Here is a 26,584-nt window from a genome sequence, read left to right on the forward strand (position 1 = left end):
AAATATGTTACAGTTTGGTTGTTACCACTGAGTTCTCTGATGGATTTTCAAGTATTTACTGATCAACTTTTAGTATTACTATTCTTATTTTTCATTATAGTGAGATAGTGATGAAGGACTAGTCCAATTGAAGTAATAAACCTCAGTGAAATAGTAAAATGCTGAGACTATTATTCAATTAAAGGGTTAGTAAATTTCTTTTTCATTCTTTTCCCCTTTGCTTCCTCCACCCTTCCCCTTTCCCTCTTCCCTCTCCCCCCCTTCCCCCCTTCCCCTTTTCTCCCCTTCCTCTTTTCCCCCCTTCCCCCCTTCCCCCCTCTCCCTTTGCCCTTCCCTTCCCTTCCCTTCCCTTCCCTTCTTTCTTTCTTTTTCTCTTCATCTTTTCACCAGTCTGTATTTCTGTTTGCATGAAATTATATGAAAAATGTTTTTTAAATTTTTTTAAATTTTCTGATTGCTAAATAAAATTAATAAATCTAAATGATCTAAAACTTTGAAGAGATGCTGCTTAGTGCCCTAGCAATATTTACAGAGAAAGTTGTAGTTTAACCATCTTGATTTTCAAGATGGTTTCATCATTTTTAGTCTGCACGTATGAAGAAATTACAACGATGTGTGAATTAAATGATTATATCTGCATTTATCAATGCTTTGTGACAAGTTATGCTTTATTTGAAAGAAGGTTTAAACTTAGAGTTCTAATAATTCCTGCACACATACTGTGTCAGTGATAATCATGCATTGTTTATTCTCAAACACTTCCTTTAGCTCATGCTCATTTACGATGCCATTAAGGTTTGAGAGATTGTTTATCTGTACTCACTATTGTTTTAAATGTGAAAGAGAGAACTCCATTTGTGGCTATAAAAGATTAATTGGAGAAGCTCAGGTGTTCTGTCTCCTTTTGATATTCAGAAGGAATACCTAAGCAACTCTGAAACTGAAACGGAAATAGGAGATGGGCAGGTGAAATGGATGCCTCTCAAAAGGCAGCATGGGTTAAGTTCTAGTTTATCTCCCCTAGGTATCAGAATGTCACAGCCTGTAACACTTTCCCATTTTGCTTGCAGGGATAGGACACTGTCTTAAAAATGTCAAAACAGCCAGCGTCACATGTCAAAGCCATTCAGGTAAGAGACAGTATTTATGTTTCTAATATAATAAATAATAAATCTCAACCTCTGTTGTCTGACAGACTGCACTTTGCTCCTACAAAACCCTGCAGAAGTGCTAAATGGGGATTATTCTTTCAGAGTTAAAAGCTTGGTACTGAAAAATTTTGACCTGAACAAGATCTTATAATGTGAGCTGAAAAAAAAAGTGAGTCAGATAGGCTGTTTGCTCACTTTCTTGCTGATGTGTCCTTTTCAACACTAGCTTATGTCTGTTGGTGGACCAGCAAAGTAAAACATGGTGATATATCTACAAAAGTGATCAGCATTATGAGTAAAACTAATTATTGCAACTATTGTCTTTTCCATAAAGTTAATGTAATTTTGGGAAAACTTTAGTCTAAAAGGATAGCAGAACTATTAAGGTTTTTAAATGCCTTTATGTCCTCAATAAAAAGAAAAAAAAAAAAAAGGTAATATTTGATTAAGAAAACATTTTGTTTAAAGCATAGATTGTGAGAAAAGTTTACGTTTTCATTAGAAAAGCCCTTTGTGTCATATACTTCCTCAAATGGGTTATTGTCATAAGAATAAAGCTGGTTGTTATACTGTTGTAAAAGAAACACTTTGAGAATTTGCCCATTGTCATCATGAAATAGTTAAACTGTACTTAATTCACGCTATCATTGATTCTTGTAAAAACAATTCCTGAGCTGCAGAATTTTACAGTGTTCTTGTATTTTGTAAAATGCACTTGCAACCAAATTTTTGCCACAAGTTCAGGTTCCCTTTAAAATATGTAAGAGTCATAAAATGGATTTTCTAAAGTCTGACCTACCCTCTGTTTCCCCAAGGTAATACTAACTTAGTGGACTAAATTATCAAGAGGATTAGTTATCCGGTGGCTAGACAGCATACTAAAGTGGAAAGACACTAAAATGCTAATTTTGGTCATCATCACATGTACTGGAAAAGAGGTGCAAGTTGATTCAGTTGAAATCATCAGAAGCCACTGATTTCATGTAGTTCAGATTTTTATCCCTCAGATAATGGAAATATTTATGTGATTAATGAAAAAATGTAGATAATTCATAGATTAAAATGTTTTACATTTTACTTTTAAACTTCATGAGCATGTACAAGTGTTTTTAAGGAATGAATTTAGTTTGTCCATTAAAAATGGATTAAGTTTAAGCAATGAGTTTCATATATTATGAAACTTTAATTTTTACAATGGTAATTTGCACTAGGAAAATTACTGTACAAACTTTAAAATAAATCTATTAAATATTGTATCAAAGGTTACTCCAACAGGGAGACTTGCTCTTGAGTTGATGCTTGTTGCCCTTGGAGCACTCTGAGAACCACAACTCAAAACGTCACATTACTTTCATACTTTGTGATTCATATATTATGTATGATCCTTTGCTGTTAGATGTTACTGCAGTAGGACTGACATCCTGTAGAAAATATACGTAGTGCTGTAACAACAGAAATGTAATGTCACCTCACTGACTGAATTATCTGGTGATGCTGCATGTCAGGAGTAGCTTCTTTCTGACTGTACAAGATGTACACTGAAGTCATCACATGCCAAGGGCCACTAAATACAGACACGTTAAGAGTAACATCTTGTTCCTAAGAGTAGTTTGGGATCAAAGGGGACCAAAGATGTATTAACTTCTGGTAACTTTCGCTTGTTTCCCTTTACTCTCCCCCTCAGTGCATAAAAGGATGTTTATAGATCTCGCTGACAATTATTCTCCCCACAAACACGACTCTTTTTTTTTTCTAGTTTCTTTCTTTTCTTTTTTTTTTAGTTATATTCAGTTTTTTTCCCTCCCCTCTTTTTGTTTTGTTTTGTTTTTTGACTTGAACATGTTTATGTTCAAGGAGCTCTCCAGCTTATTTAGTAATGCTTCTGGACAAGTAGGAATTGGTATGATAGTGTGAAGAATTTATCTAAGGTCATGTGCCAACATAATAATACAGGAAGCATTACTTTCGGAGAAGCCCTCATTCTCACAGAATCACAGAATCATTTAAGTTGAAAGGGGCCTTTAAAGGCCATCTAGTCCAACTCCCCTGCAATGAACAGGGACATCTACAGCTATATCAAGGTGCTCAGAGCCCCATCCAGCCTCACCTTGGATGTGTACAGTGACAGGGCAGCCACCACCTCTCTGGGCAACCTGTGCCAGTGCTTCACTGGTTCCAGTTTGCTTCACTAACTGTTTCAAAGCCCTTTGTTCCTGAATACCTGAACATGATCCCAGCCAATTTTGGTTAAAATACAAGCAAGGCTTAGGCTTTTGATTACTACTGAATGAGCAACAACCATTACCAACAAATAGAAGGGACACACAATGTTTACCAAACTAATTTACACATACTCCACATTCATTCATAGTTCATAAACTTGTTATTAGTTGCAGCAGAACTTAGAAGGTGGCCTTGAGAAAGACAAAGATTGGATGTAGCTTCTCAGAAAGAAGCCACATACTTTTAGATGTGTTCCCTTTAGAGTGTTCAGGAAGACCTTAGTAGAGTGCATTAAGACAAATTTCTACTCATTATGAGAACTGCAATGACATCCAAACTGTGATAGGCACTTTCCAGAAACAAAGAAAGATGTGAGCCCAATAAGAATCAGTATTATTAAAAATAAGTAATGCAGATACAGAGGTCTGTCTACAGCAATTATAATTTACAGCTTCAAGAGTTTGGAATGAAAAATGTTCTATTTAGCATTCCACTGGATGGGGTCAGAGAAGAAAGAAGTCACCAAGACTTGTGTCTCCATCCCAGCAGCCAGGTAGCAAAAGCCCCGAGGAGGATTTTTAAAAGCGCAGTTATACACTTGTGTTGATTGCAATACAAACAGTCCTTCCAGAGCTACACTGGCATGCAGGACTCAGTCCATTGCTCATGTTTTACATTGGCTTCTTATCCGTGATAATGGACCAGCCTTGGGTTAAGAGGAGATTTATGCTCAGAATCCTGGCATCTCTGGTCAGGAGCTACTAGAAAATTAGCCATTAGCCATTAGCCAAATATTTAAAGTTATCATGTGTTATAATGTAGTGTGCTATCAATTCCAGACAATATTAAACTATGTCTTAAAGGCTACTCATTTTACTAAGTAAGTATTTCGTGTCTGCATCTTGTCTAAACTCTGAAGTGAATGCATTTATTGCAGGAAAAATGATTCAAACCACAGCAGTGTGACACAGATCAGTCTGAAAATGCTGAAGTGGACCAAAGAATCGCTTCTTTAATTTGATTAGCAGTCTGGCACTTACCGATTTGCTTTTGTTTCCTGAACCATTTTTAGTCACCGCTGTCATCAGTCCCCCACAGGAAGAAATACAAGGATTTACGGTTTTGTGGTCAGCCTTGTAGGAGGCTGTTTTATGCTTTTATTGTCCAAGAAGAATAGATGCTCCAAAAAAATGAGGAGGATAGATCCATCCTGGGAATAGTTCTGGTGATTCAGTTCTGCAAACCTGTGTGGCCACACTCTCTGTAAAGTGCTAAGCTGTTTCCTATTCCAAAAAAAGCATCTGGCTGGAGGTACCAGAGACTGTCTGGGGAGATGCATAAAATTATAAATAGCAAAGCTGTTTTTTTTCCACTGCTAAATGAAATAATGGGTTAAGTACTGTGAGGCTGAAAATGCCCTGTCTCCTGGGAACTTAATGAGTGCAGACGAAAGGTTTCACAATATCTAAACTAATGCTCAGCGAAAAAGCATGTGAAATGAATCCCTATTTGTCTCTAAAATACATGGCTCTACAGATCTTTGCAAGCCCCACTGAAATGGAATCAGCAACTTGCATAAATAGAAGTGTAAAAAAATGGAAAAAGAGAAAGCTGCTTATTTCATATCAATTGGATTCTTAATTCATCAGGTGCTGAATTATGGCCAGAACATTTGTGGGCTGTGTTCCTGTGGTTATCCAACCTGGGCGCAATCTGCAGCACCATGATTTGAGCAGAAGGATGGTATTGTTCATCCTCATTTTGTGCAAATCAGTCAGATGGTAAATGACAATAAAGCAGCTCACTGTGTGAAGGTTCTCTGCTTCAGCTCAGTGGCATTACCAATTCACCCGCTGGTTTTCGAAGTGGGAGTCATGATATTTTGATGACATTTCCTATGAGCAGCTTCTTTTCAGAGATCATGAGATAAGAATAGGTTTAATTTGTGCACTTAGTTGATCACGCCATTCGACTTTTAAAATGATCCTGTGTGGGTCACACAAGGACAGATACATTTTAGCCATTCTTTCCTAAGCTGTCCTTCCAGGAGGCTTTATTTTTAAAAATGTATTGCAAAACGCATTATTATTATGGCTACTAGCTTATCTCACAGATGAAAAAACAGATTTCTGTAGTCATATAGGTAATATTTGAAGGAATGCTGTTGAAGCCAGGGGCTAAGGCTCTGTCATGTGTTTGACCAGGATTGGGCTGATTTGAGAAGTGGGCCACTTTGGGGCTCCTCCTACCCCGGTCTGGGTAGCTTTGTTTTTTCCATCTTTGAAATAGAATCATGGAATTGTAGAGATGGAAGTGTTTCTCTTTCCCACGAAAGTGTTGTTACAAATGTCTGTACAATAATGTCTCTGCTCCTGTTGCACCCTTTTAGAGTTCTGCCGTTAACCATGTCTATATATCAGTCATTATTATAAGTGTTATGATTTCGTCCTGACAGGCTAATATTAACATCCCCATGGGAGCTTTTAGACCTGGTGCAGGACACCCTCATAAAAGAAAAGAAGTAACACCTGAAGAAGTGGAGGAGGTAAGAAGAAGTGGGCTTTTTGGTATTTTCTTTTTTTCAAGGGAGTCCCTGACATTGATGTAAGAAAGCATTTAAATCAATCTTACAGCACTACCTACCGATCATAGGTACCACAGCTGATGTATGGAAATGACTCATGCTAGTAACTGATCACCTATGAAACACCTTGTAAAAATGTAGCTTTTGCTGCCAAGGTATCTGTAGGAACTCTAAGTATTTTGAGGGTCTGTAGCACTACTTCAAAAACAGGATGAAATCTGCTATCAGGACCTCATTAAAAGTATTTATCTAGGCTGAAGCTGGTGGAATACAGCAAGTAAAGTTATAGCAAGGCTTTGGAAGAGTCCATTGGTACCTGCTGCCCTGCGGTGAACTTTATTGTTACACCTTAACAATATTGGACAGGAGTTCAAACCTGACATTTGGAAAGCTTTTTGGATTATTTATCAACAAATAAAAATGGAGTGTAAAGACTAAATGTTTGCAAATTAAAACCAGAAACTGTAAACCCATTTACCTGCAGATGGAAGAAAGTACTCCTTGCCAGACTGAATTCTGTGTTTTGACACCTGTAATTTACAGGGAGCATTTAACACTGGATTTATAACAGGAAGTGTAATTTATACCTTAGCCAACAAGGGTCACAGATGCCATATTTCTGGGTGATATTAGAGCATTTTATTTACCATGAACTTTTAAGCATCTAAAACCAACTGTGGAGAGATAGAGATGCTCCAAATATGAAAAATACATTAGTTAGGATGGCTGCCTATTGCTCCTTGGCCAGTTGGCATAGTCTGGCTGTGTAATCCCCATCTCAGAACTGGTCCTTCTGTGCCAGAACTAATGATGTTCTGTGGAGCCATGGACAGCAGGGCTCAGATTGACCCATGCAGCCAGGCCAGCTTGGGCAGGACTCAGTGCTTACACTGGCTGAAGCAGAGCTGCTGTTGTTGGAAAGAGCGTTCCCTATTCAACAGCCTGGTTCACTTTGGGCAAATCCTCAGCTGCTTATGACAAGGTACAAGCACACACAGTGGGAAATTTTGGTTAAGAAATGCTTAATTCCTTTTCAGCCTAAATGAGACAAGTTTTCTTTTCTGAATTTCAACATACTCAATATAAATATTGCTCTGTTTATACAAAATTATTCTTACCAAATTCAGCCTGATTTAACTCTTTTTAAGAAGATTTAAAACAAAAGAATACAAAACAGAGAAAGTGGCCTTAAGCACGTACTGCTTCCTGTAAGGAAATAAAAACACATTGCTCTACAGTAATTAAATTGGTGAGGAATTAATATTTTTAAGCAGAAACTAATGTAATATGAGTGAATTATGGTAGTATGTGAGAAATAAAATAAATGACAGGTACTGAAAATTAATTTTTGTTGGATAATTCTGTATTGCTTTGCTTTACAGAATTACATAAATACTATACACCAGACAGACATTACAAAATGAAAGTTCTTGGACCTGATTTTATATTCATCCAATCTAATGGAAGTAGAGACTACAGAAACAGCTTTTGTCATGGGAATAAAATAAAAATGCTACCAGTGAACTTGTCTTTTTGCATTCTCCCCTGGTTAATCTTTGCAGTCAATATAGCTCATGAGTCTTTAGAGCAGCCTTAGACAAATATATCTTTTGCTAATAGTCTTTTGCTAATAGCATTTTTCACTGCATTTTAAAACCTTGGCAAAGGACATGAGAGAAGTATGGCTCTTACTCAAAGGGTTGTTATAGTCCAAAGGAAATGCATATTTGTGAAGGTCAAAGGAAAGACCTTAGTGACATGCAAAAAAACAACAACAACAAAAAAAAGAGGTGGGGATTTCAAGAAACAACTTTTCTTCACTCAGAACAATCCCATGCATGTATCTGTTAACTCTTGTCATACATCTAAATCATTTTACAGTGTGCACCATTTTTACTACCGGAAAGAAGAGTTTTGCAGAGATGACTTGAAATGGTCTCTATAGTATATCTGCTATGAACTAGTAAGAACTGTGGGGTTTTCAGGACAGTAGCTAGGGGTAGTTAGTAGTTTTTTTATGAGTTTTTTCAAATTAGCAAGCTGTGCAGTATAGCTGCTAAAGGAAGCAATACAAGCTCATGGCACCTTTAACTGATACAATTTTGTGCATCTCTCCCAACAATTTCTGTGTCAATTTAATTATTCTCCTGCTGAGTTTTTTTCCCAGATGTTAGATCATAAGCAAGATACTAAACAGTTCATGTAGTATCTGGGGCTGGACTACTGACTGGGATCTTAAATGACCAAAACAAAAAATGGTAGCTTGCAATAACTAATACCACATTAACTAAAAAAATGGGAAAAGATAGTAAAAATCTACTAAGCCAAGCAATATAATTGCTCCGGTTTTCTTTTATATGGTGATCTCTAAGAGGCTCAGATAAAAAAAACAAACAAAAAAAACAAAACAAAACAAAAAAAACCCAACGCAACCACAACAGAATAGAGGATACCACATAAAAAGAAACCTGGTTTTCTAAAATTCCTTTTATTTGCTTATTTGCTTTTAATTTGTTTATTTGCTACTTAACATTGTAGAATTCTGCTTCCTAATTGGTATGTAGTCCCTTAATCATAAATGGATTTTACTGGCCAATAATAATTAACAAATAACTCTGAAATTTTAAAAATGAAATTAAACGTTAGGAATTGACTGATCAAGGGCTAATATATAAATACTGAATTAACTTCAAAGTCCAAAAAGCCCATCCAAGCGTAATTTAAAAAGAAAAAATGATTTGTGAAATTATTTGCAGTAAAGTATTCAGTCACCTCTGATTCTACCTGATTCCCTCTATGTGTTCAGTCTATAAAATATAGAACAGGCTGGATAAACCTTAAACTCCCTACTGGAAAGCTACACCTTCAAAAAATTGCTCAGTATAGAATAGAAATTGTCTAAAATACATGCTCTACCTCACTGAGGAACAATAGTACAGTGGAGGAACCACTGAGGGGTGAAATGCTATCAGGTCCATCAGGAATATTTGCTATATTTGCTATTGCGTTAATGCTGCTATTTAGCCTGTATTTTTGCAGTGCCAGCAAAATACCATTAGACACGACCCCATTTCAAACATAAAGTGGCAAAAATCCCTTCAGAAAAATTGAACATCAACTCAAGCTGAGACTGGACAGAGCTTTTGGGGATAGCTTACTGTTGATATAGTTGATTTCCAAATCTGAGGAAATGTATGATGTTTCTCCTATCCAGGAGGCCAGCAACTATGAGACTGTAAGCAAATGGATAATAAAAATGATTCCTTATCCTTTTTTTCCCCCAAAAATCAAAGATCTGCAGTTGCTTTTAATATTCTTTTGCTTTTATGCTAACAAGCTGACAGTGTAAATTCCTGTCCATTTACAGAAAGATCCACATTCCTCTGCACTGACCATTTTTTCCAAAATGCATGGAAAAATGCATTTGGAAATTCAAAACAACAACCAACAAAATAATCCATCTCTTCCCACCCTCCTCCCCTTCTAGTATTTTCATTGTGATTGCAGTTAGTATAATATCATCCTTTACTGTTTCTCAAATAATTGACCTGTGCTTAAGCTCAAGAGCTTTCTATTGCAGCAGCAAGGTGACTGATATCCTTTTGTGCAGAGTGTACCTGCTACAGAAGAGGAGAAAGACAAGAAGCATCTCCCAGGAGCTGTAAAACTTCCAGGTCCTGCTGTCAACTTGTCAGAGATTCAGAACATAAAGAGTGAGCTGAAATTTGTCCCCAAAGCTGAGCAGTAATTGGAAGAAGCAGGTGAGTAAGAGAGGTTCTTTCCATACTCTTGGAAAAGCAGGGTGATCTAGACACATTTTTATGCCGAAAGATGGCTTTCCAATTATTTCAAAAATCCTGGAATCACACCCCATATTTCAAAGATAAAATACAATTTGTAGAAGAAGAGGTCAAATAATCCTTGGAATTCTTCTTTATTTCAAACATGCAGCATGCAGGAGACTGTATCTGATGATACATGATGTACTTCAACCTGCCTTACAAAGAGTGTGTTTTGCTATTAGGAATATTTTGAAGCCAGCTAAAGAATACCATCTTGTTCCACAAGCACAAGTTCCAATTTTATGGAGTGCAAGATTTGTACACTCTAACTACAAATAAATGTATTATAATGCAAATAAATATGTTAAAATGATGGAGAAGTAGGTCAGTATTTTTAAAAAGCTCCTTCAGAACACTAGAGATTGGATATAATTTTATTTATGTAATTCAAAACTAATGTACTAGTGCTTCCAATCATTTTGTCACACAAATGCACCCAATGCCACTTATGGCATCCAAGAACATGCAACATAGCTATCTGGTGCTCAGAAATATGATGTGGGACCTCAAGAACCACCTCCTCTGGAGTGACAGCTGGAGACCAAAGAGGGACTCTCAGTTACTACAGACAGCGCCAGATACTACGGATTGAGGTGCTAATCTGATCAGCACCACAACTCATAATTCATCTTGGTTATATTCATCACTTTAGAATCATAGAATAGAATTGCAGTAGAATGGTTTGGTTTGGAAAATACCTGAAAATCATCCTGTTCCAACCCCTCTGCCATGAACAGGGACACACACTTTCACTACACCAGATTGCCCAAAGCTCTATCTAACCTGGTTTTGAATGGGGAATCCACAGCTTCTCTGGGCAACTTGTTCTGATGCATCACAATCCTCTGAGTTAATAATTTCTTCTTAGCATTTAATCTAAATCAACATTCTTTTAGTTAAAAGCCATCACCCCTTATCCTATCACAGTACTCCTCAATGAAGAGTCCCTCCCCATCTTTTCCCTTAGGCCTTCTTTAGGTACTGGAAACTACCTGAAGGTGTACCTTGGCCTTCTCTACTATAGGTCGAATAACCCAAATCCTCTCAGCATGTCTTCATAGAAGAGGTGTTCCAGTCCTCTGATCATATCTCTGGATGCACTCACTCCCCAGGGCTGAACATAGTACTGCAGGTGGAGTCTCATGGAAGTGGAGCAGAGGGGGAGAATCACCTTCTTTGCCCTGCTAGCTATACTTCTATTGGTAAGGTTTGCTCTCTGGTCTTCAGGCATACATTGCCATTTCGTGTTGAACATTTTGTCCATCTGTAACCCCATGTACAGCTCTGCAGTGTTACTCTTTCACTTATTGCCCAGGCTGTATTCCTATTTGGGATTACCCCAACCTTGCACATTAACACAGATTTCGGAATCATTTGCACCTGATTTCAAACAAAGCCAATAAATCTCTGTTCTACGTTCTGAGCCATAGAAAAAAAAAAAAAAAAGAAGAAAAGAAAAGAAAAGGTCATTTCCATCCCTGAAGTTATCATCTAATTTTCTTTGACAAGCCTTAGTCAATAAAGATATATCAGGCAGTTATGATGAATGTTCCGCTTTGCAGAGGAGTTTAAATCAAAAATAACTGAAGACGGTAAGATACTCGTGTCAGATTGTAGTCATCTGAATTGCCAGCTGTGGCTATTGACACAAGTCCTTTTTATCATTAAGAGAAACAGAAGAGCTAAGCTGAGTAAAAGAACATCGTCTGGAATTTACTGCACATAAACATTAAAACAAAACAAAACAAAAAGCAATGCAGAAAGATTTTGTGAACACAGAAGTGCTACGGTCCAGTGATCTTAAAGGAAATGGCTTATAATCTGAGTGAATTGTCTCAACATGCTCTGCAGCATTAATATATTTTTTTAATGTACACTATAAATATGCCATTTAGAAGAAAAATGTGTTTAGTTTTTTTCTTGCTTTTACCCTGCTGTGTCACAACGTGCCTGTTATTTTAAAAGAAATAACAGCCTTTCTCTTTGGGAAACCTGGGAAAAGGAAAACTAACATTTTGTAAAATGTAACATTATAGTCATCACACTAAAGGAGTGCCCAGAGAAATATGAATTTTTAATGCCAGGCTTTAAAGATTTTTTCTCTCTATAAGAGGTATCTATATAGAAATGTGACTCCATGTTTTGTCTAAGACAATTGTTGTTTTCAGTATTTAAATTTGTAATTTTATTACTAGCTTATGGAGCGTCTGAAAGTAACAATTAGAGCATGCACAGACATTTCCTATACAGAAAAGATTTTGACAGGAAGGTCAGTAAAGTAGAATAATAGAATCATAGAATTACCAAAGTTGGAAAAGACCTACAAGATCACCCAGTTCAACCGTTCACTTAAAAGTAAAACAAGTAAAAGGCATCCTGAAAGCTGTGAGGTCATTATGAAGTCATTTCCTTCTCCATGCTTCTTTTGATGTTGCGTTGCTTACCACGTTCTGATGGTGACACAAATGGGAAGGCAGATCACATTGCTTGTGGGGAGGGCAGAAAGGAGCAAAGGGTAAAGGGGGCCCTGAAGTACAGGAGGATTTCAAAAGGGAATGGCTGTGTGAAATGACATAGTCCTGTTGGTAGCAGGAGGTGATCAGAAGTTACACATGTCCAGCCATTAACTATTTACCTTTGCAAGGGGAAGCAATTGATTAAAGGTATCTCTCCCAAGAGAGAAACTGCTGGTTGTTTTTGATTCCAGATACTACTGCAGCGATGCTAAATATGATCGCCATTTACGTATTTATCTGACTACTGTGAGAAATACCACTTTCTAGAGTATGGATAGTAAAGTCACAGATCATTTCTAAAATGATAACTTCTAGAAGACTTTCAGGCACAGCACTCACTGGAGATTAGGAGTTTGGTTTTGATTGCAGTGCTGAACTAAGCGTATGCATGAATTCTACATGATATTGAAATGCAAATCAACTGTATGCCACATCCAGTGGCCTGGAAAGGTACTAAATCTAAGGATAATGCCCCATATAAGATATTCATATGTTCAGTTATTTTAGTCATGTCCTGCAGTCTCATATAAAATATGAGGCAATCACTGAATTGTTTTATGGCTGACCATTTCAAGCTAGTGAAGATTATCTGTATTTGTGAGAAGTTCACATTCACATCTGCCTCGTACTTTGCTTCATGGCCAAGAAGAGGTTACTGACCATCATTTGGATGTGATGCTCTCTACAGAATGGTACATTGATTGGTCAAAAGAATATGTCTGTTCAGAGTGCATAGTGATAAATGGGTACATTGCTTGGCTTTCATAGTTTGGAAATGAATTATCTCTCACATTAGTACAATAAACTCTTCAGATATTCACAGTTGAGGGATTTCCCTTAGTTAGTATTTTTATGTTTCTCGTGGTACTCTGTAGATAACCACTGAAGCTAGTGTAATAATTCCAAATTCTCTAGATAGTTTCCATTACGTTGTAATTATATAATGCAATATCATAAAAGTATCAAAAACATACAGAAATGTATCAAAAATACCAGAGGTTTTATAACTACAACAATTATTTCTAACACTTCCTTCTAATACTGTCGTTTTCCAAGGCATAGTTTCAGTAACTGGCGAGTCAGTGTCGTCGATTTTGTTTAAATTTTGATCCACGTTGTGCTGTTTTATACTGCAAACTCATCAACAAAAATAAAGAACTGAAGAACAGTAGGTTGGTCCATTATTTACAAATTTAATCCTGCAAAATTTGTACTTTAAAGTAACTTCAGTTAAATATCTTTGGTTTTACTCTTTCACCAAACTAGGAAATACGGAGAAACTACAATCATAGCTGTGAGTCTTAACAGTTTGTGGGATGGATATAATTAGTAAGGTGTCATAAAGCTGGATCCAGTGAAGGTCACAGAGTGCTTATTAGTTAAGATATTCCTGTAGTCATCTCTTACTGCTGATCTATCACCTATAAATAGCCCATTAGAATACTCTGTTTTATTATAATGATATTTTTTTTTCCACAGAACTCTAAATGTTGTTTGATGCAACTAGTTTTATTATACAAATATGATTCACTTTCCTTTTCTCACCTTCAATTTTTTTTGTTGTTCCCCTTCCACATACCCATTTTTACATGCACAAGAACGAAACATACACAGAGTAGAATCACAGCATAATAGCACACACTAATCAGCTAAGTATATGTCTTGCTGAGTTAAGCCATGCTACGAAGCATTTAATTTCTAATAAATGGAGCATGCTATGGCTGTGATTCATTACTGATTGTGGATATATCTCATAAGGTAACTAGCATGGTGATTGCAAATGGAAATATGACAGCACAAATTGTCATTTCTCCTAAATAGAGTGTATATTACTTGAAGACATAGAATATAGAATATTTGGGTTCTTTCTACATTTTATTCTGCTTTGTGTTTTGTGTCCTAAAAAGTGGATGTTTATGTAACAAGCACTTGTACGAGTACCTTGAAGGACCATGGAGTCTGAATACTGGGCTGTAGTTTCAAAGGGCCCAAGCCATCAGCTAATGTGGTCCAGTCTTTTCTCTTGAAGTAGATTTTTATACAGCTACTGAATAAATTTCTCAAAAGGGAAAAAAAGGGAAATTTACTGCCTTGAAGTTACAAAAAAAAAAAAAAAAAAAAAAAAAAAAAAAAAATTCCTTGTCATGGACATACAGGCAGCACTGCTGGCATTCCTTTCTGGATGTGTTTGGGGAAAGCTCTCACTGCAATCCCAATCACATCCCTACTCAGAGTCTGGTCAGACACGGTTGCTAAGCCATGTCAGGGCTGTTTCTAACAGGGTGCCTGTCTTGTTTGAGGTGTGAGAAACACACAGCTGGTACTCGTAGATTATCCCTTGTCTGGAATTCTGGGAGAGTGGCTTAACTGCCAAATGAGCAGTAGTTCTGTTGTCAGGTACAGAAGCAGGTGAGTTCTCAAGGAACAAACAGCTAGCAAGAACTTCCCAGGGTAGCTTAGACTTTGCAGTCCTTGCAACATTACCTCCTCTGTAACATACCAGAATAATTTGCCTCACAAAAAATGAGGACTCTTGTCAGCAGAGCAGCTATGCAGATTGGCATCACTTAAAGAAGAAAGAGAGAGGAAGGGAAAAAAAACGGAAGTCCCTTAGAGGATAGAACTCTTATATGCATACTTAAAAGACTTTCCTTGGTGTTGCTATTAATTATTTACAAAAAAAGTCAATTACTCTGAGCTAAAAATACACATTATAATTTTTCCCACTGAGTACTATGGATGTTAATTACAGCTTCATGCTACATACTACATTTAGGATGCATCTCAGCTGAAAGCTGTTATGTACTTCTCTTTATGTCACTGTTTTGATACACTTTTCAGTGATTGTGTCTTACTTCTGTGCTCAGGTAGACCAAAAGAAGATGGTTAAACTACTACAAGTCTACTTACTTCATTCTTTCAAACTTTAAAATAGAAGACCTAGAGATTTCTTTTAAGAGAGAAAACTGGGATCCCAGGAAACAATTCCATTTTAGAGGAGCTGTATTAAAAAAAAAGAAAAAAAGTTACTCACGTTTTGTTTCCCAGTGTTTCTGGGTTTTAAAGTAAAAATTGAGTTAATCCCTTCAGCTGTCCATTGGAAACCAAGTCTCTTCGCTATCACTGCTGAAATGCTGCAAGCCTCAGCATGATATTCTTCAGGCCTTTGCAAATCAACTAGAGGTTGCCTTCATGTTCACTTATTAAATGGTGGAAGTGAGCAGGAAAACTGGCTGGAGAGACTCTGCTTTCTAAATGCCTTGGGTAGCTTAAAGATCTGCATTTGTAAAGCAAAGAACAAGATATGCTCTAAAGAACAACAAATACTTCCATATGAAGTTGTTACACAGAAAATTACTGTGTTTTGTAGTTTTGAAAACTAACAGCTTCAAAGCAAACACTGTAAAATCAAAAAGCATTTTGCTCCAAAGGAAACTACAAGAATGGATACTTGAATTTTTTTTCAAAGCATAAAATATGCAAAACATTTCTGTGCCAAGTTGTGTCTTCAAGCAGAGTGTTTTATTACTGGAAGAGACAAGCACAAAGTAGTAACCCAAAGAGCTCTCATTTTTCCCATGGGTCTGAGTGTGGCAGCATGTCTCTATTAATTTTTAGAATGTGACCATATTATTTACTACTCTGCCATTGCTGTGTTCAGGGCTCCCTCTGAAAGTCTGCAGACATGTGGAGGTCAACAGACCTCAACTAATATACAGAAGAAATTTCTTTGTTGAATCTCCTGCATCAACCCATTAATGACTTTGAAGTACACAGTCTCACATTAGCAGGGTGGTCCTGCAAATCTCTGCTCCTTTCACAGATGAGAGCCATTAGTCTTCAAAATGAGAGAAAGGCACCAGAGGGCTGCTCTAAAAGTAACGCCTTCTATTTTGTTATGTTGCTCCACTATGCCAGAGGTGAGTGTTCATGGCATGGCAGCAGAGGCTGAACCTTCCCACCAATATCCCATTGCATTTTGTTGCCATGCAACAGATGGCAGTAGAGGGACAGTTTGACAAAATGGAGTCTGACATGGAAGTGCATATGAAGCAAAGGTGTGTCACTGAATTCCTCTATGCAGAAAAAATGGCACCCACTGACATTCATCAGCACTTGCTGAATGTTTATGGAGACCAACCAGTGGACATGAGCACAGTGAGACAATGGGTGGTGTTTTTCACCAGTGGCAACAGCAATGCAAAAGAAAGGCAAGCCATGCTCCAGATGGCCACACACAGCTGACACACTGCAAAATGAAGAGCATCTCAAACAGCTGATCCATATGAATTGGATCCGGGTGGTGACTATGTTGGAAATTTGTGTTTTGTAGCTGAAAATTTGATCTTTCAAATAGTGTTATTATGCTCTTTGGATGTGTTTTAGTTCCCATGGAAATAAATAGGAGGTATTACTTTCAGAGTGACCTATGTATTTGCTTAGCAATCTGAACCTATTTATATAACCTATGTTATTACTAGCTGCCTTCCTATAATCACTCTGTTGATTAGTTAGCCCTGTACTTTCATCGTCAGACTCTTTAACAGAGAATCCCCTGTGCTTCCACCAGTGCTGCTCTTGACAGATTTTGTAAGAACTAAACTTCTCAGTGAATTCCTCAGTTGGACACTGTCGTTGGGTCCACACTTCTCAAATTAAGCTTCTAAAGGCAAGAAGCCTCCTAAAGATGTTGAATGTGAAGGAATCAGTGAAGTCTGAAGATGGGATACAGTTAGCAGGCTTTTTCTTGTTTATCATGGCTATATGTAGTAAAAGGTATTATGAATGAATTGCAGAATTTAAAAGTACAACTGGAATGCATTCCTCCCAGAAATCCCAGATAGGAAGTCAGAAATCCCTAAAACTCCCTATGACTCAAATGGCATCTACTTTGAGGCATGCATGCAGGAGGCAGTACAGGGCTAGTTGGGATCTATGTGCATTAGAAACCATTTGGACAGCAGGAAAGGGATGGTACCAAGCACTATGAAAGATTTACAAACGAGATGAAGGAAATACAAGTGGAAACTCTCCTGTCAGCTTTTGGTATGTGTTGAGTCCTCAGACATTGTGATGACAGGCATCATCAGGAACCCAAAATAACAAATAATTCCGGTTACTAATCTTACACAGTTCACAATGTGTTCAGCACAAGGGTTTTCAAGTTCCTCTGTAAGAGCAAAAAGGCTAACTGCTTTCGAATACATGAAGCACAACTTCCTACATTATTAACAGCTCAGCTGGTTTTATCAAACCTACATAAATTGTAGCCAATTAAGCTGACAGTATGATCTGAAATATCATGGCTCTGATGTGATAATCAAATGAATTTTCTTCTAAATTTAGTGCCTCATCATTTTGTTTTATAGTTTTTATTCATTTCATTTGATAAGAGACTACCTAATTACATTTTCACAGCCTTGTGCTCAAGAACTGCATAAATTACTATATCAACATGCTTTGGAATTTTTGTCATCTTACACAGGATTTTGGCTCGATATTGTGTGAGCCTTGTCATCTGTATCTGGGAGCAGACCAACCACAAGTGTCATGGGCCATTTTTTATACTTAAGATTGGGCCTGCTTCAGTAAATTACTCTTCATGTGCCTTGTTTTGAAAAGGGAGCTTTTTAGTACCAAAGCTACATCTTTTCTACATTTGGTTGAAAATTCCTTCTTGGAAAAAAAAAAAAAGCATCATGTGATGACAGCTATAGGTAAAGCTCACCATGACAGCGATTCCAACATCTGTTAGCCATTCGGCAGCACTACTGAGGAAATATTATTCTGTAGATGCTTGTTGTGATTTTGGTGGGGCTTTTTTTGACACTATCAGCCTCAGTTTTGAGCTCCTAATTCCCATTTGATCAGCAACAACAGTCTCAATACAATGTATTTCCATGCACTAGAAGAACAAACTACACAGCATAAATAAGCATTTCCTATGAGTCATATTTATTTCTCACATTTGATTTGCAGCAGCTTGGAGCTACTTGAAAGGAAACTCAGCTGAACTAACCTTCATTTAAACGTGGAAATGAGTGTAAACTTTGGTTTTCTTGTTATTCTATTTTGTGGTTAAATTACTGAGTCTGTGTTTTGTTTCTTACCACAAATGGTTGAGCTCCATATACAGATGTGTATTCAATAGAAGCAGAATAAAACCTTCTGACATGGTGCTCAGACCTCACACCCCCACTTTGGCAAAATTGCCATAGCACTGCTTTTAATTTAATAACACAGTTATTTAATTGATTAAAAAATAAATTGAGTCCTTCAGCTTTTCATTCTCCCAGGTCTCTGTTCCTGTTTGCTGCCTTGGAGTGAACCTTGTCTAGAAATTGCTGCTACCCCTGTATGGCCTTCCATAGCCTTTCACAGCACAGCAATGTAATAACAGTGTGAACAATAGCCACAATTGGGAATGCACTTACAGAAGAAGTGGGTAATAACCACACTTGCCCAGTTTGCTTGCAAATGAGCCCAGGGAGCGACGGGCTAATTGACCTGCGTCAGCAGTTGCATGAGCACATTTTGACAGCAGAGACAGCAATAGTGGTGTACACAAGCAGAGGTAGGCAACATTGCTTTTGCTGAGGAAACATCACAGCATCATAGCCAAAACATACCTGTTCTAAAGGAAGAACATAATGACAGTAGCTAGACAGTGTTATTTCAAGGCTTTGAAAGATGCAGCTTTTATAGAGATACAATTTGTGCACTGAAATGGAATAAAATACAAGTATGAAAAGTTCAAACAAAATTTTTGAGCTTAAATAGGCAGAACGGAAGGAAAAGCAAGACTCCAGTTGTTTCTGTATTTGCAAATCACACTGTTCTTAATTGCAACAGCCTTCTAATTTTTGTCAAAGACCAGGATAGAGGATAACCTCTGCTTACAGAGCATTTAACTAAGGATTTTTGATCTTATACATTTGAATTTCTAAGTCTTGTTGTATAATCAATGGATATCAAGATGTTACAACCACAATATAATCAAGAGAGTTAGGCGAAGTGGACCATGACAACAAAAGAGAATAAAATGGAAGGCTTACCCTTCAGCTGGGCTCACCACAAAACACCAACTGAGGCAAGCTCCAGAAGAGATCCTTCCCCTCTCGTAGCCAGCTCTTAAATAGGTCTTGGAGGGGTGCAGCCAGGCTTCACCCCTTCCGGCAGCACAGGTGAATTGCCTTCACCTGTGCTCCTCTGGCTGACTCATGGCTCGCCTCAGGTGATCAATCAGAGGTTCAGGCTGTGACTCAGCAGTTCCCATGCACTTGTTTTGTCTGAAAATAGTTAAATTGATCTCTTCAGGGTTTGAATGTTTTTATGTTTGAAAAAAAAACAAAAACAAAAACTTTTTCTGTTTTTCTTAAGAAATGCTCTCTCTGTGAAGACAAGAGGCATGTTCACTTTTTTCAGCCCCATTTGCTGACAATAAAGTTAATTCAGATGAACATATGTGACACTCTTAAAAAAAAAAAAAAGTTTAAGCCCATAATGCAAAAAGTATCAAATTAGACATAGAATTTCAGTGTCTTCTACTCTGCATATGCTTTTCTCATTTTTCTTCTATGCTTAACTGCATGTCTTGGATTTGCTATTAGTTGTTTGAAAAATTACTTCTGGAGCAAATCACTTGTCTGTCAACTTAGTTAAACACACCAGTAGTCAACACCTGAGTGTCATTGATGAGCATGTGCATGTTTCTCACTCTTTGACAAATCAGTAGAAACCTCTGTGAAGATGTACATGTTTTGCTTTTCTTTTGAAGTGAATAAGAGGCTGATCCTGGCAAAAAACCACAACTCAGCTGCTTGTCAGCTTGCTGAGCCACAGGATAACATGAACAAGTATCCAGATGTGAAGTTACTTGGTTGAAATTAAAGAAATGTATTTCCCTCCTGCAGGATGGGAAATAGACCAACTAGCTCTCCAACTTCTTAAATGCCTTAACTTAATATGTACTGTGAAGGTGGCTGGAGAATGGGTCTCAGTGAAGCTCGATCTGAGCCTGAAAGTCTCATCCTTGAGCTGAAGCTTCATTGTCCTTCAGCAATGGAAAGTTCTCAGCAGTGAAAGTTTTGGCACCTAAACTATTCTATGAAAGCAAGCCTCTGGTATGGAAATCATGTGCAGTGGCATTAGTGTGTCATGAACCCGTGCAGCTTTCCTTGATGTCCCTCACCAGCATTTAGAATTTTCCTAACAGCACAGAGATTGGAGACATGTTGGGCAGGATGATGTAGGCAGCTGTTTCTGGAAGCCATGGAGAATGGCATAGCTATATACCATATAACTCATTCGCCATTGTGGTGTCCTAAATTCCTTTGTCATGGACAAGTAGATGGCCCAGAGCTGTTTAGATACAGATATTAGAAAAATAATTGAAAATAATCATATTGCCTTCTTCTGTAGGGCTTCAGCAATGTCTTCAGTACGGCCAGGAGCCATTTCTCCTCACATTGGATGTACAGTGTGAGCCATCAACTCCAGGTTTGCAATTGACTACCTTCTTTATAATAAACAGAAAAGCCATTTGAAAGCACACCAAGAGAAGGAACATTGTGGTGGCCCCTCCTGCATTGGCTCGGTGATTATCACACACATCCAGGATGTATGAATAAAGTATTTCAATCTCTTCTTTTCTTCAAAAGGATTAAAGCCCGCATTTCTTGTCTCCTTGGACACTGAAGACTACTTTGGCAGGGAAACCTTTTCTAGACTTTGAGTTAAAGCAAGGCTGATTGCAGAAATGAATTAATCTGTAGACAGTGTGCCTGACTGCAGCTTAACAATGCAGTGCTCGGCTGGCAATAGAGAAACCTACTTGGCTGTGCCTTAGCCTGAAGATCTCTGTGTGCTTTGTCTCAAGGTTACTTCGTGTAGCAACAGTTTCCTCAAACTCTACTTTAAAAGAAACCAGGATGGCTGTCGCTGCATTTTGTGCAAATCCTGATGCAATTAGATAGCTGCTGAAGAGGAAAGTCTCTGTGGAAACCCAGCAAGTTTCTGGGTGCTGCTCTGTGTTACATGTCTCCAAGGTACTCAGCAGGTTTATCCAAACTCAGGTATTTGTAGATGGGTGTGATCACAACTTGAGGCTATGGTGTAGTTAGATTACAGTTTTGAGAATCAAAATTTCAGAGGTAAACACCTAAGACCTTTTTGTATCGTGGACATTCAAATCATTGGGGTTCTAACCCTCGTATTTGGGAGCAAAATCCCATTGCCACTGAGCAGGAACTGTACTCATAATTCATAGGATCATAGAATCATTTAGGTTGGAAAAGACATCTAAGATCAAGTCCTACCATTAACCTAGCACTTGGATGTTTACCACTAAATGATATTCCTAAGCACCAGTGCTTCTCAAAACGCCACTCCAGATTTGCATGTGCAAATTGCATATTATTCATTGTTAAGAATGAATGAGCCTCTGCGTCTTTCTGCAATCAGAGCCAGGATACTAACTGATACAGCTGTGTGAGCACTCTGAAAGGAACTGTTTTACTTAAATCCAAGAAAAGCCTGTAGAGCTAAATGAGCAGAATAAGTCTTTTCCATAAAAACCGTAGATCATGTATGTAGAAATTCAAAACAAACATACAAAAGTGATCCTGGAGGCATGCCTTTCTATTTATCAGTAGAAAGCTTTTTTATTTTTTATTTTATTTTATTTTTTTTAGTAAAAAATCAATTTCGTATTGTGAAACACAAACATAGAAAAGTTTGGTTTTCCTATGTAATTTGCAATAAATCCTTATATCACATTTCCTAATGTTTTTAAGAAATCTGCAAAATCAATAAATGTATTGACAGTGTATAGACAACATGAAATTATAGAATCGTTTGAGCTAGAAGGGACCCTTAAAGTTCCTCTAGTTCAACTCCCCTGCAGATAATGGTTCTCAGAGCCCTGTCCAGCCAGACCTTGAATGTCTCCAGAGGCAGAGTATCCACCACCTCTCTAGGCAATCTGTTTCAGCACTTCACTTATTATAAATGACTTCTTCCTTACATTCAATCTGAATTTCCCCTCTTTTAGTTTGAAACCATTTTCCTTGTTCTGTCACCAAAGACCCTGCTAAAGAGTCTGTCCCTTTCTTTCTTACAGTCCCCTTTTAGATACTGAAAGGCTGCTCTCAGGTCTCACTGGAGCCTTCCAGGCTGAACAGCCCCAGCTCTCTCAATCTGTCCTTGTAGGAGAGGTGTTCCATTTCTCGGATCACTTTTATGGCCCTCTTCTGGATTCACTTCAACAGGTCTACATCTCTCTTGTACTGAGAACTACATATCTGGATGCAGTACTCCAGGTCTGGCCTCACCAGTGCAGAACAGAGAGGCAAGATCACCTCTCTCACCCTGCTGGCCATGCTTCTTTTGGTGCAGCCCACGATACAGTTGGCTTTATGGGCTGCAAAGGCACATCACTAACTCATGTCCAACTTCCCATGCACCAGTATCCCCAAGTCCCAGGGCTGTGCTCCATGCTTACATCCCTCACCCTTTACTGATAGTGTGGGTTGCCATGACCCAAATGCAAGACCCTGCATTTGATTTTGTTGAAATTCGTGAAATTCACCTGACCCACTGTTTGAGCCTGTATGGGAATCTCTGGATGACATCCCATCCCTCAGGTGTGTCGACCGGATCTCACAGCTTGGTGTCATCTGCAAACTTGGTGAGGTTACTCTTCATCCTTCTGTCAATGTCACTGACAAAAATATTAAGGAGCTTCCATCCCAGCACTGACCCCTGAGGGACACCATTTGTCACCAATTTCCAACTGGAAATTGAGCCACACCACCACATTCTGGGTATGGTCTTGTAACCAGTCCCTTATCCATTGAACAGTCCACCCATCAAATCCATATCTTTCCAATTGGGAGAGAAGATGTTGTGAGGGACTGTGTCAAAGGCCCTACTGATGTCCAGACAGATGATATCAGTGGTTCTTCCCTTGTCCATTGATGTAGTGGCACTATCAGAAAAAGTGACAAAGTGGTCAGGCAAGACCTGTCTTTGGTGAAATCATGCTGGTTATCTCCTATCACCACCCTTTCTTCCATGTGCCTTAGCATAGCTTTCAGGAGGATCTGTTCCATGATCTTCCCCGGCACTGAGGTGAGGTGATAGGTCAGTAGTTCCTGGGTCAATAGGAACTGACCCTTCTACCCTTCTAAAAATGAGTTTGACATTGCCTTTTTTCCAGTCATCGAAGACTTCACCTGATTGCCTTGACTTTTCAAATATCGTCAAGAGTGTCTTGGTGACTACTTTAGCCGATTCCCTCAGGACTCTGGAATACATATCCTTGGGACCCATAGACTTACGGTTGTTCAGGTGCTTCAGGTGGTTGTGAACCTGATCTTTCCTTACAGTGGGGCATTGTTCCCCCAGTTCCCACCTTCTTCTGAACCACCCACTTGAGGGCTGTGTATAGAACAGTTGCTAGTGAAGACTGTGGCAAAAATATTCAGCCTTCTCCTTGTTCATTGTTACTTGCCTGCCTGTATTCCCCACTGAGGAAGGTGGAGGGGGGTACGCCCTCCTGGACTTTCCATTTCTGGTTGATGTACCTATAGAAGACTTTCTTATTCTTCTTTGCACACTTTGCCAAGCCCAATTCCAGTTGGGCCTCATTCTACCAGTTTTTGGTAATGGCAGCTACATCATGGTTTTAGAGTAACACGATGGTTTCCAGCTTCTCCTGTTTATTTCTCAAGCTGCATGCATTGGTGTAAAGGTACTTCAGCTGGGCGTCTAGTCTTTTCAACTTACTGGAGGATAATTCCTTAATTCCTTTGAAATATTTATCTTTAGTCTCCCTGCTGCCTTCATTAGCATGAAACAAAGCAGGTCTATAGCCCCCACTGGAACCTTATCTCTCTAACTTAGCTATACTATCCCCCACCTTGTCTTGGGCAGGCTTGTCACCGCTTTCCTCCTTCAAACCTAGTTTAAAGCTCTGTCAATGAGCACTCCACGGACAGAATTCTTTTGCCCCTTTGACCTAGGTGGAACCCATCAGCAGCCATAAGGCCAGGTGCCAACTAAACTGTCCTATGGTTGAAGAAGCATAGACTCCTATAGTGGCACCCGTCTCTTAGCCATAGTGCAATGTTTTCATTTACATTTTGAAGAAATGGATTAGAAAACAAGACTTAGACAAGAAAAAATAGACTTCTACTGGAAGCTGTAATATATGAGAAAAATCTATAAACACAGCATATGTATACAGACAATGTACTGTCGTGAAAGAGCTTAATGTGTAGTAAGCTATACATATAGAATATTACCTTAACAATATTTCCAGAGAAGAGACAATTATCACGTGACCTTCAGTAGCTTTAAAGAAATGGGATAATGCAAGGAATTAAACATATCCTGCATAGACCAGAAGTCAGAATACACAGTTTTGTAATTCAATCAATTATATGTCAAGTTAAATCAATACTGTGAATATCATGTCTTGTCTTCGTGCTCGTTCATCTCTAAAGAGACCCAAGGTAGCTGTCAAAGTTAAGACCTGTTAAGATCTCTTTGTTCTTCATGACAAGGAGGCCATGAAATCCAGAACAAGAGTTTAATGTATTCAGAAGAAGATGCAGAGAATGTGGGTTAAAGAAAGACTGAGCTGGTTTTGACAGCTAGTAGTCACTTTCTTACCACACATTCTTATCCTTCTGTTTGTCCTACTTCTGAATTGTGTTTTTCTTCCTATTAATTGCTGAGCATTTCAGAAAATAAAGTATTTTATGTGTACAGAGTGTACAGAGACTTCCCAATCCAGATTTTAGTATTTTGAAAATATTATAGCCAACTTCCACCTCTTCTGTAACTATATTTGCAAGAATATGACTGTTTTCTCAGGCCCCCATTTTTATTGCACATATTGAAATAAAACAAGTGGATGAATAGTACCAAGATTACTCACAGTTCAGTCGTGCTGTGTTATTATCTGTAGGCATATCAGATGTGCACAACACTCACTCACACATAATGAATCCTGTTGAGCAGAAGCCATATGACCAGGAGAAAGCAGCATTTTTAGAAACTGTAAGTAGATGTCAAATGTGGGCTATTTGCATTTGGATAAAGTGGCAGAAGAGGCAGAATTCATTATGAGTAAATTAGATGTTGCTGCCCAGAGATAGAGAAGGCTGAGCTTTATATTTCCTTTCTTGGAAAGGAGACACTGAGAAGGGGCATGAACTTGTTCTTCGTGCATTAATAGCAACAAAACCAAGCTGAGAGAGCTTCAAGATGGATATTGCTTCAGGAGTGGCAGTGTTTGACCTTGCCCAGTTCCATCACCCCTCATTCCCCATCCTCATTCCCCAGAACAGATGTATGATGTGACCAAATATATAGTCCAGCAACAGCCTCCCAGTTGAGGAGAAATGCCCTGCCCTGACACTTCAAGGAGAACCCCTGGAAGAACTTTAGCTGACCCTGTGCATGCAGGACACATGTTCTCCTTTAGCTGATGAGCAGCGTGGTGCACTGAGTTGTGTCTTGTGGGGTTTTAAACTGTCCAAGAGCTAGCTAAATCCCTAAAAATCCACAAACAACCAAAACTACAGCAGAGCCGTGTACTATAATCAAGCCTTTAAAATAAAACTGGATGTTTGCAGAGTCTGCTCACTTGGTCTGTGTCTGACACAAAGCAACTCAGCAGCAAAGGCTGCCCCTCTGTACCTGTCAAAGAATCACAGAATAATTAGGGCTGGAAAAGACCACTAAGATCACCTAGTCCAACCACCAACTCATCACACCATGCCCACTAACCATGTTCCTCAGAGCCTTAAACACCTCCAGGGGCAGTGACTCCACCGCCCCCCTGGGCAGCCTGTGCCACTGCCTCATCACTCTTTTGGAGAAGAAAGTTTTTCTAATATCCAACCTGTCCTTATGGCCTGGCTGGCAGGATGGCCACGCTGCATGAAGGGAGGCAGGGCCTGTAGGCCCATGGGCCTTCTATGGGCACTGTGTTGGTTCCATACAGAATTATAGTAATAACTGTTATTACTATTTTGCCTATCAGTGAGTTTTTTTGTTCTCACTGACAAAGGCACCTGGGTATGTCTTGCCATGACTCTTTCTCTTTCTAGAAAATCTGCAGGAGCTAAAATGTTATTTCTGTCCCCTCTTCAATAGTAATGCACATGAGCAGTGTGTCCTGCTGATTCTTCAGCAATGAGAAGTGCTATAATTCCCTTCCCTTCCCTTCCCTTCCCTTCCCTTCCCTTCCCTTCCCTT

General features: G+C 38.6%; 1 protein-coding gene across 3 annotated transcripts in view; it reads left to right on the plus strand.

Moving 5' to 3' along the window:
• Window positions 1-1,064: 1,064 nt before the first annotated feature.
• SMPX (small muscle protein X-linked) overlaps window positions 1,065-26,584 on the plus strand; it is a 39,727-nt gene continuing 14,207 nt past the window's right edge. Inside the window, exons 1-4 of one of the 3 annotated variants that reach the window (XM_042811055.1) lie at window positions 1,065-1,130; window positions 5,830-5,919; window positions 9,569-9,719; window positions 20,738-20,924. In XM_042811055.1, the coding sequence (XP_042666989.1) occupies window positions 1,092-1,130; window positions 5,830-5,919; window positions 9,569-9,706 (267 nt within the window). In that variant the 5' untranslated portion in view covers window positions 1,065-1,091 and the 3' untranslated portion in view covers window positions 9,707-9,719; window positions 20,738-20,924. Of the gene's footprint in view, window positions 1,131-5,829; window positions 5,920-9,568; window positions 9,720-10,824; window positions 11,684-20,737; window positions 20,925-26,584 lie in introns of those variants that run through there. The other 2 variants (XM_042811054.1, XM_042811053.1) reach the window with 2 other exon arrangements.

Source organism: Centrocercus urophasianus, unplaced genomic scaffold, assembly GCF_019232065.1.
Source record: "Centrocercus urophasianus isolate 14NV4802_14NV808 unplaced genomic scaffold, USGS_Curo_1.0 seq_12, whole genome shotgun sequence".
Lineage (NCBI taxonomy): Eukaryota > Metazoa > Chordata > Aves > Galliformes > Phasianidae > Centrocercus > Centrocercus urophasianus.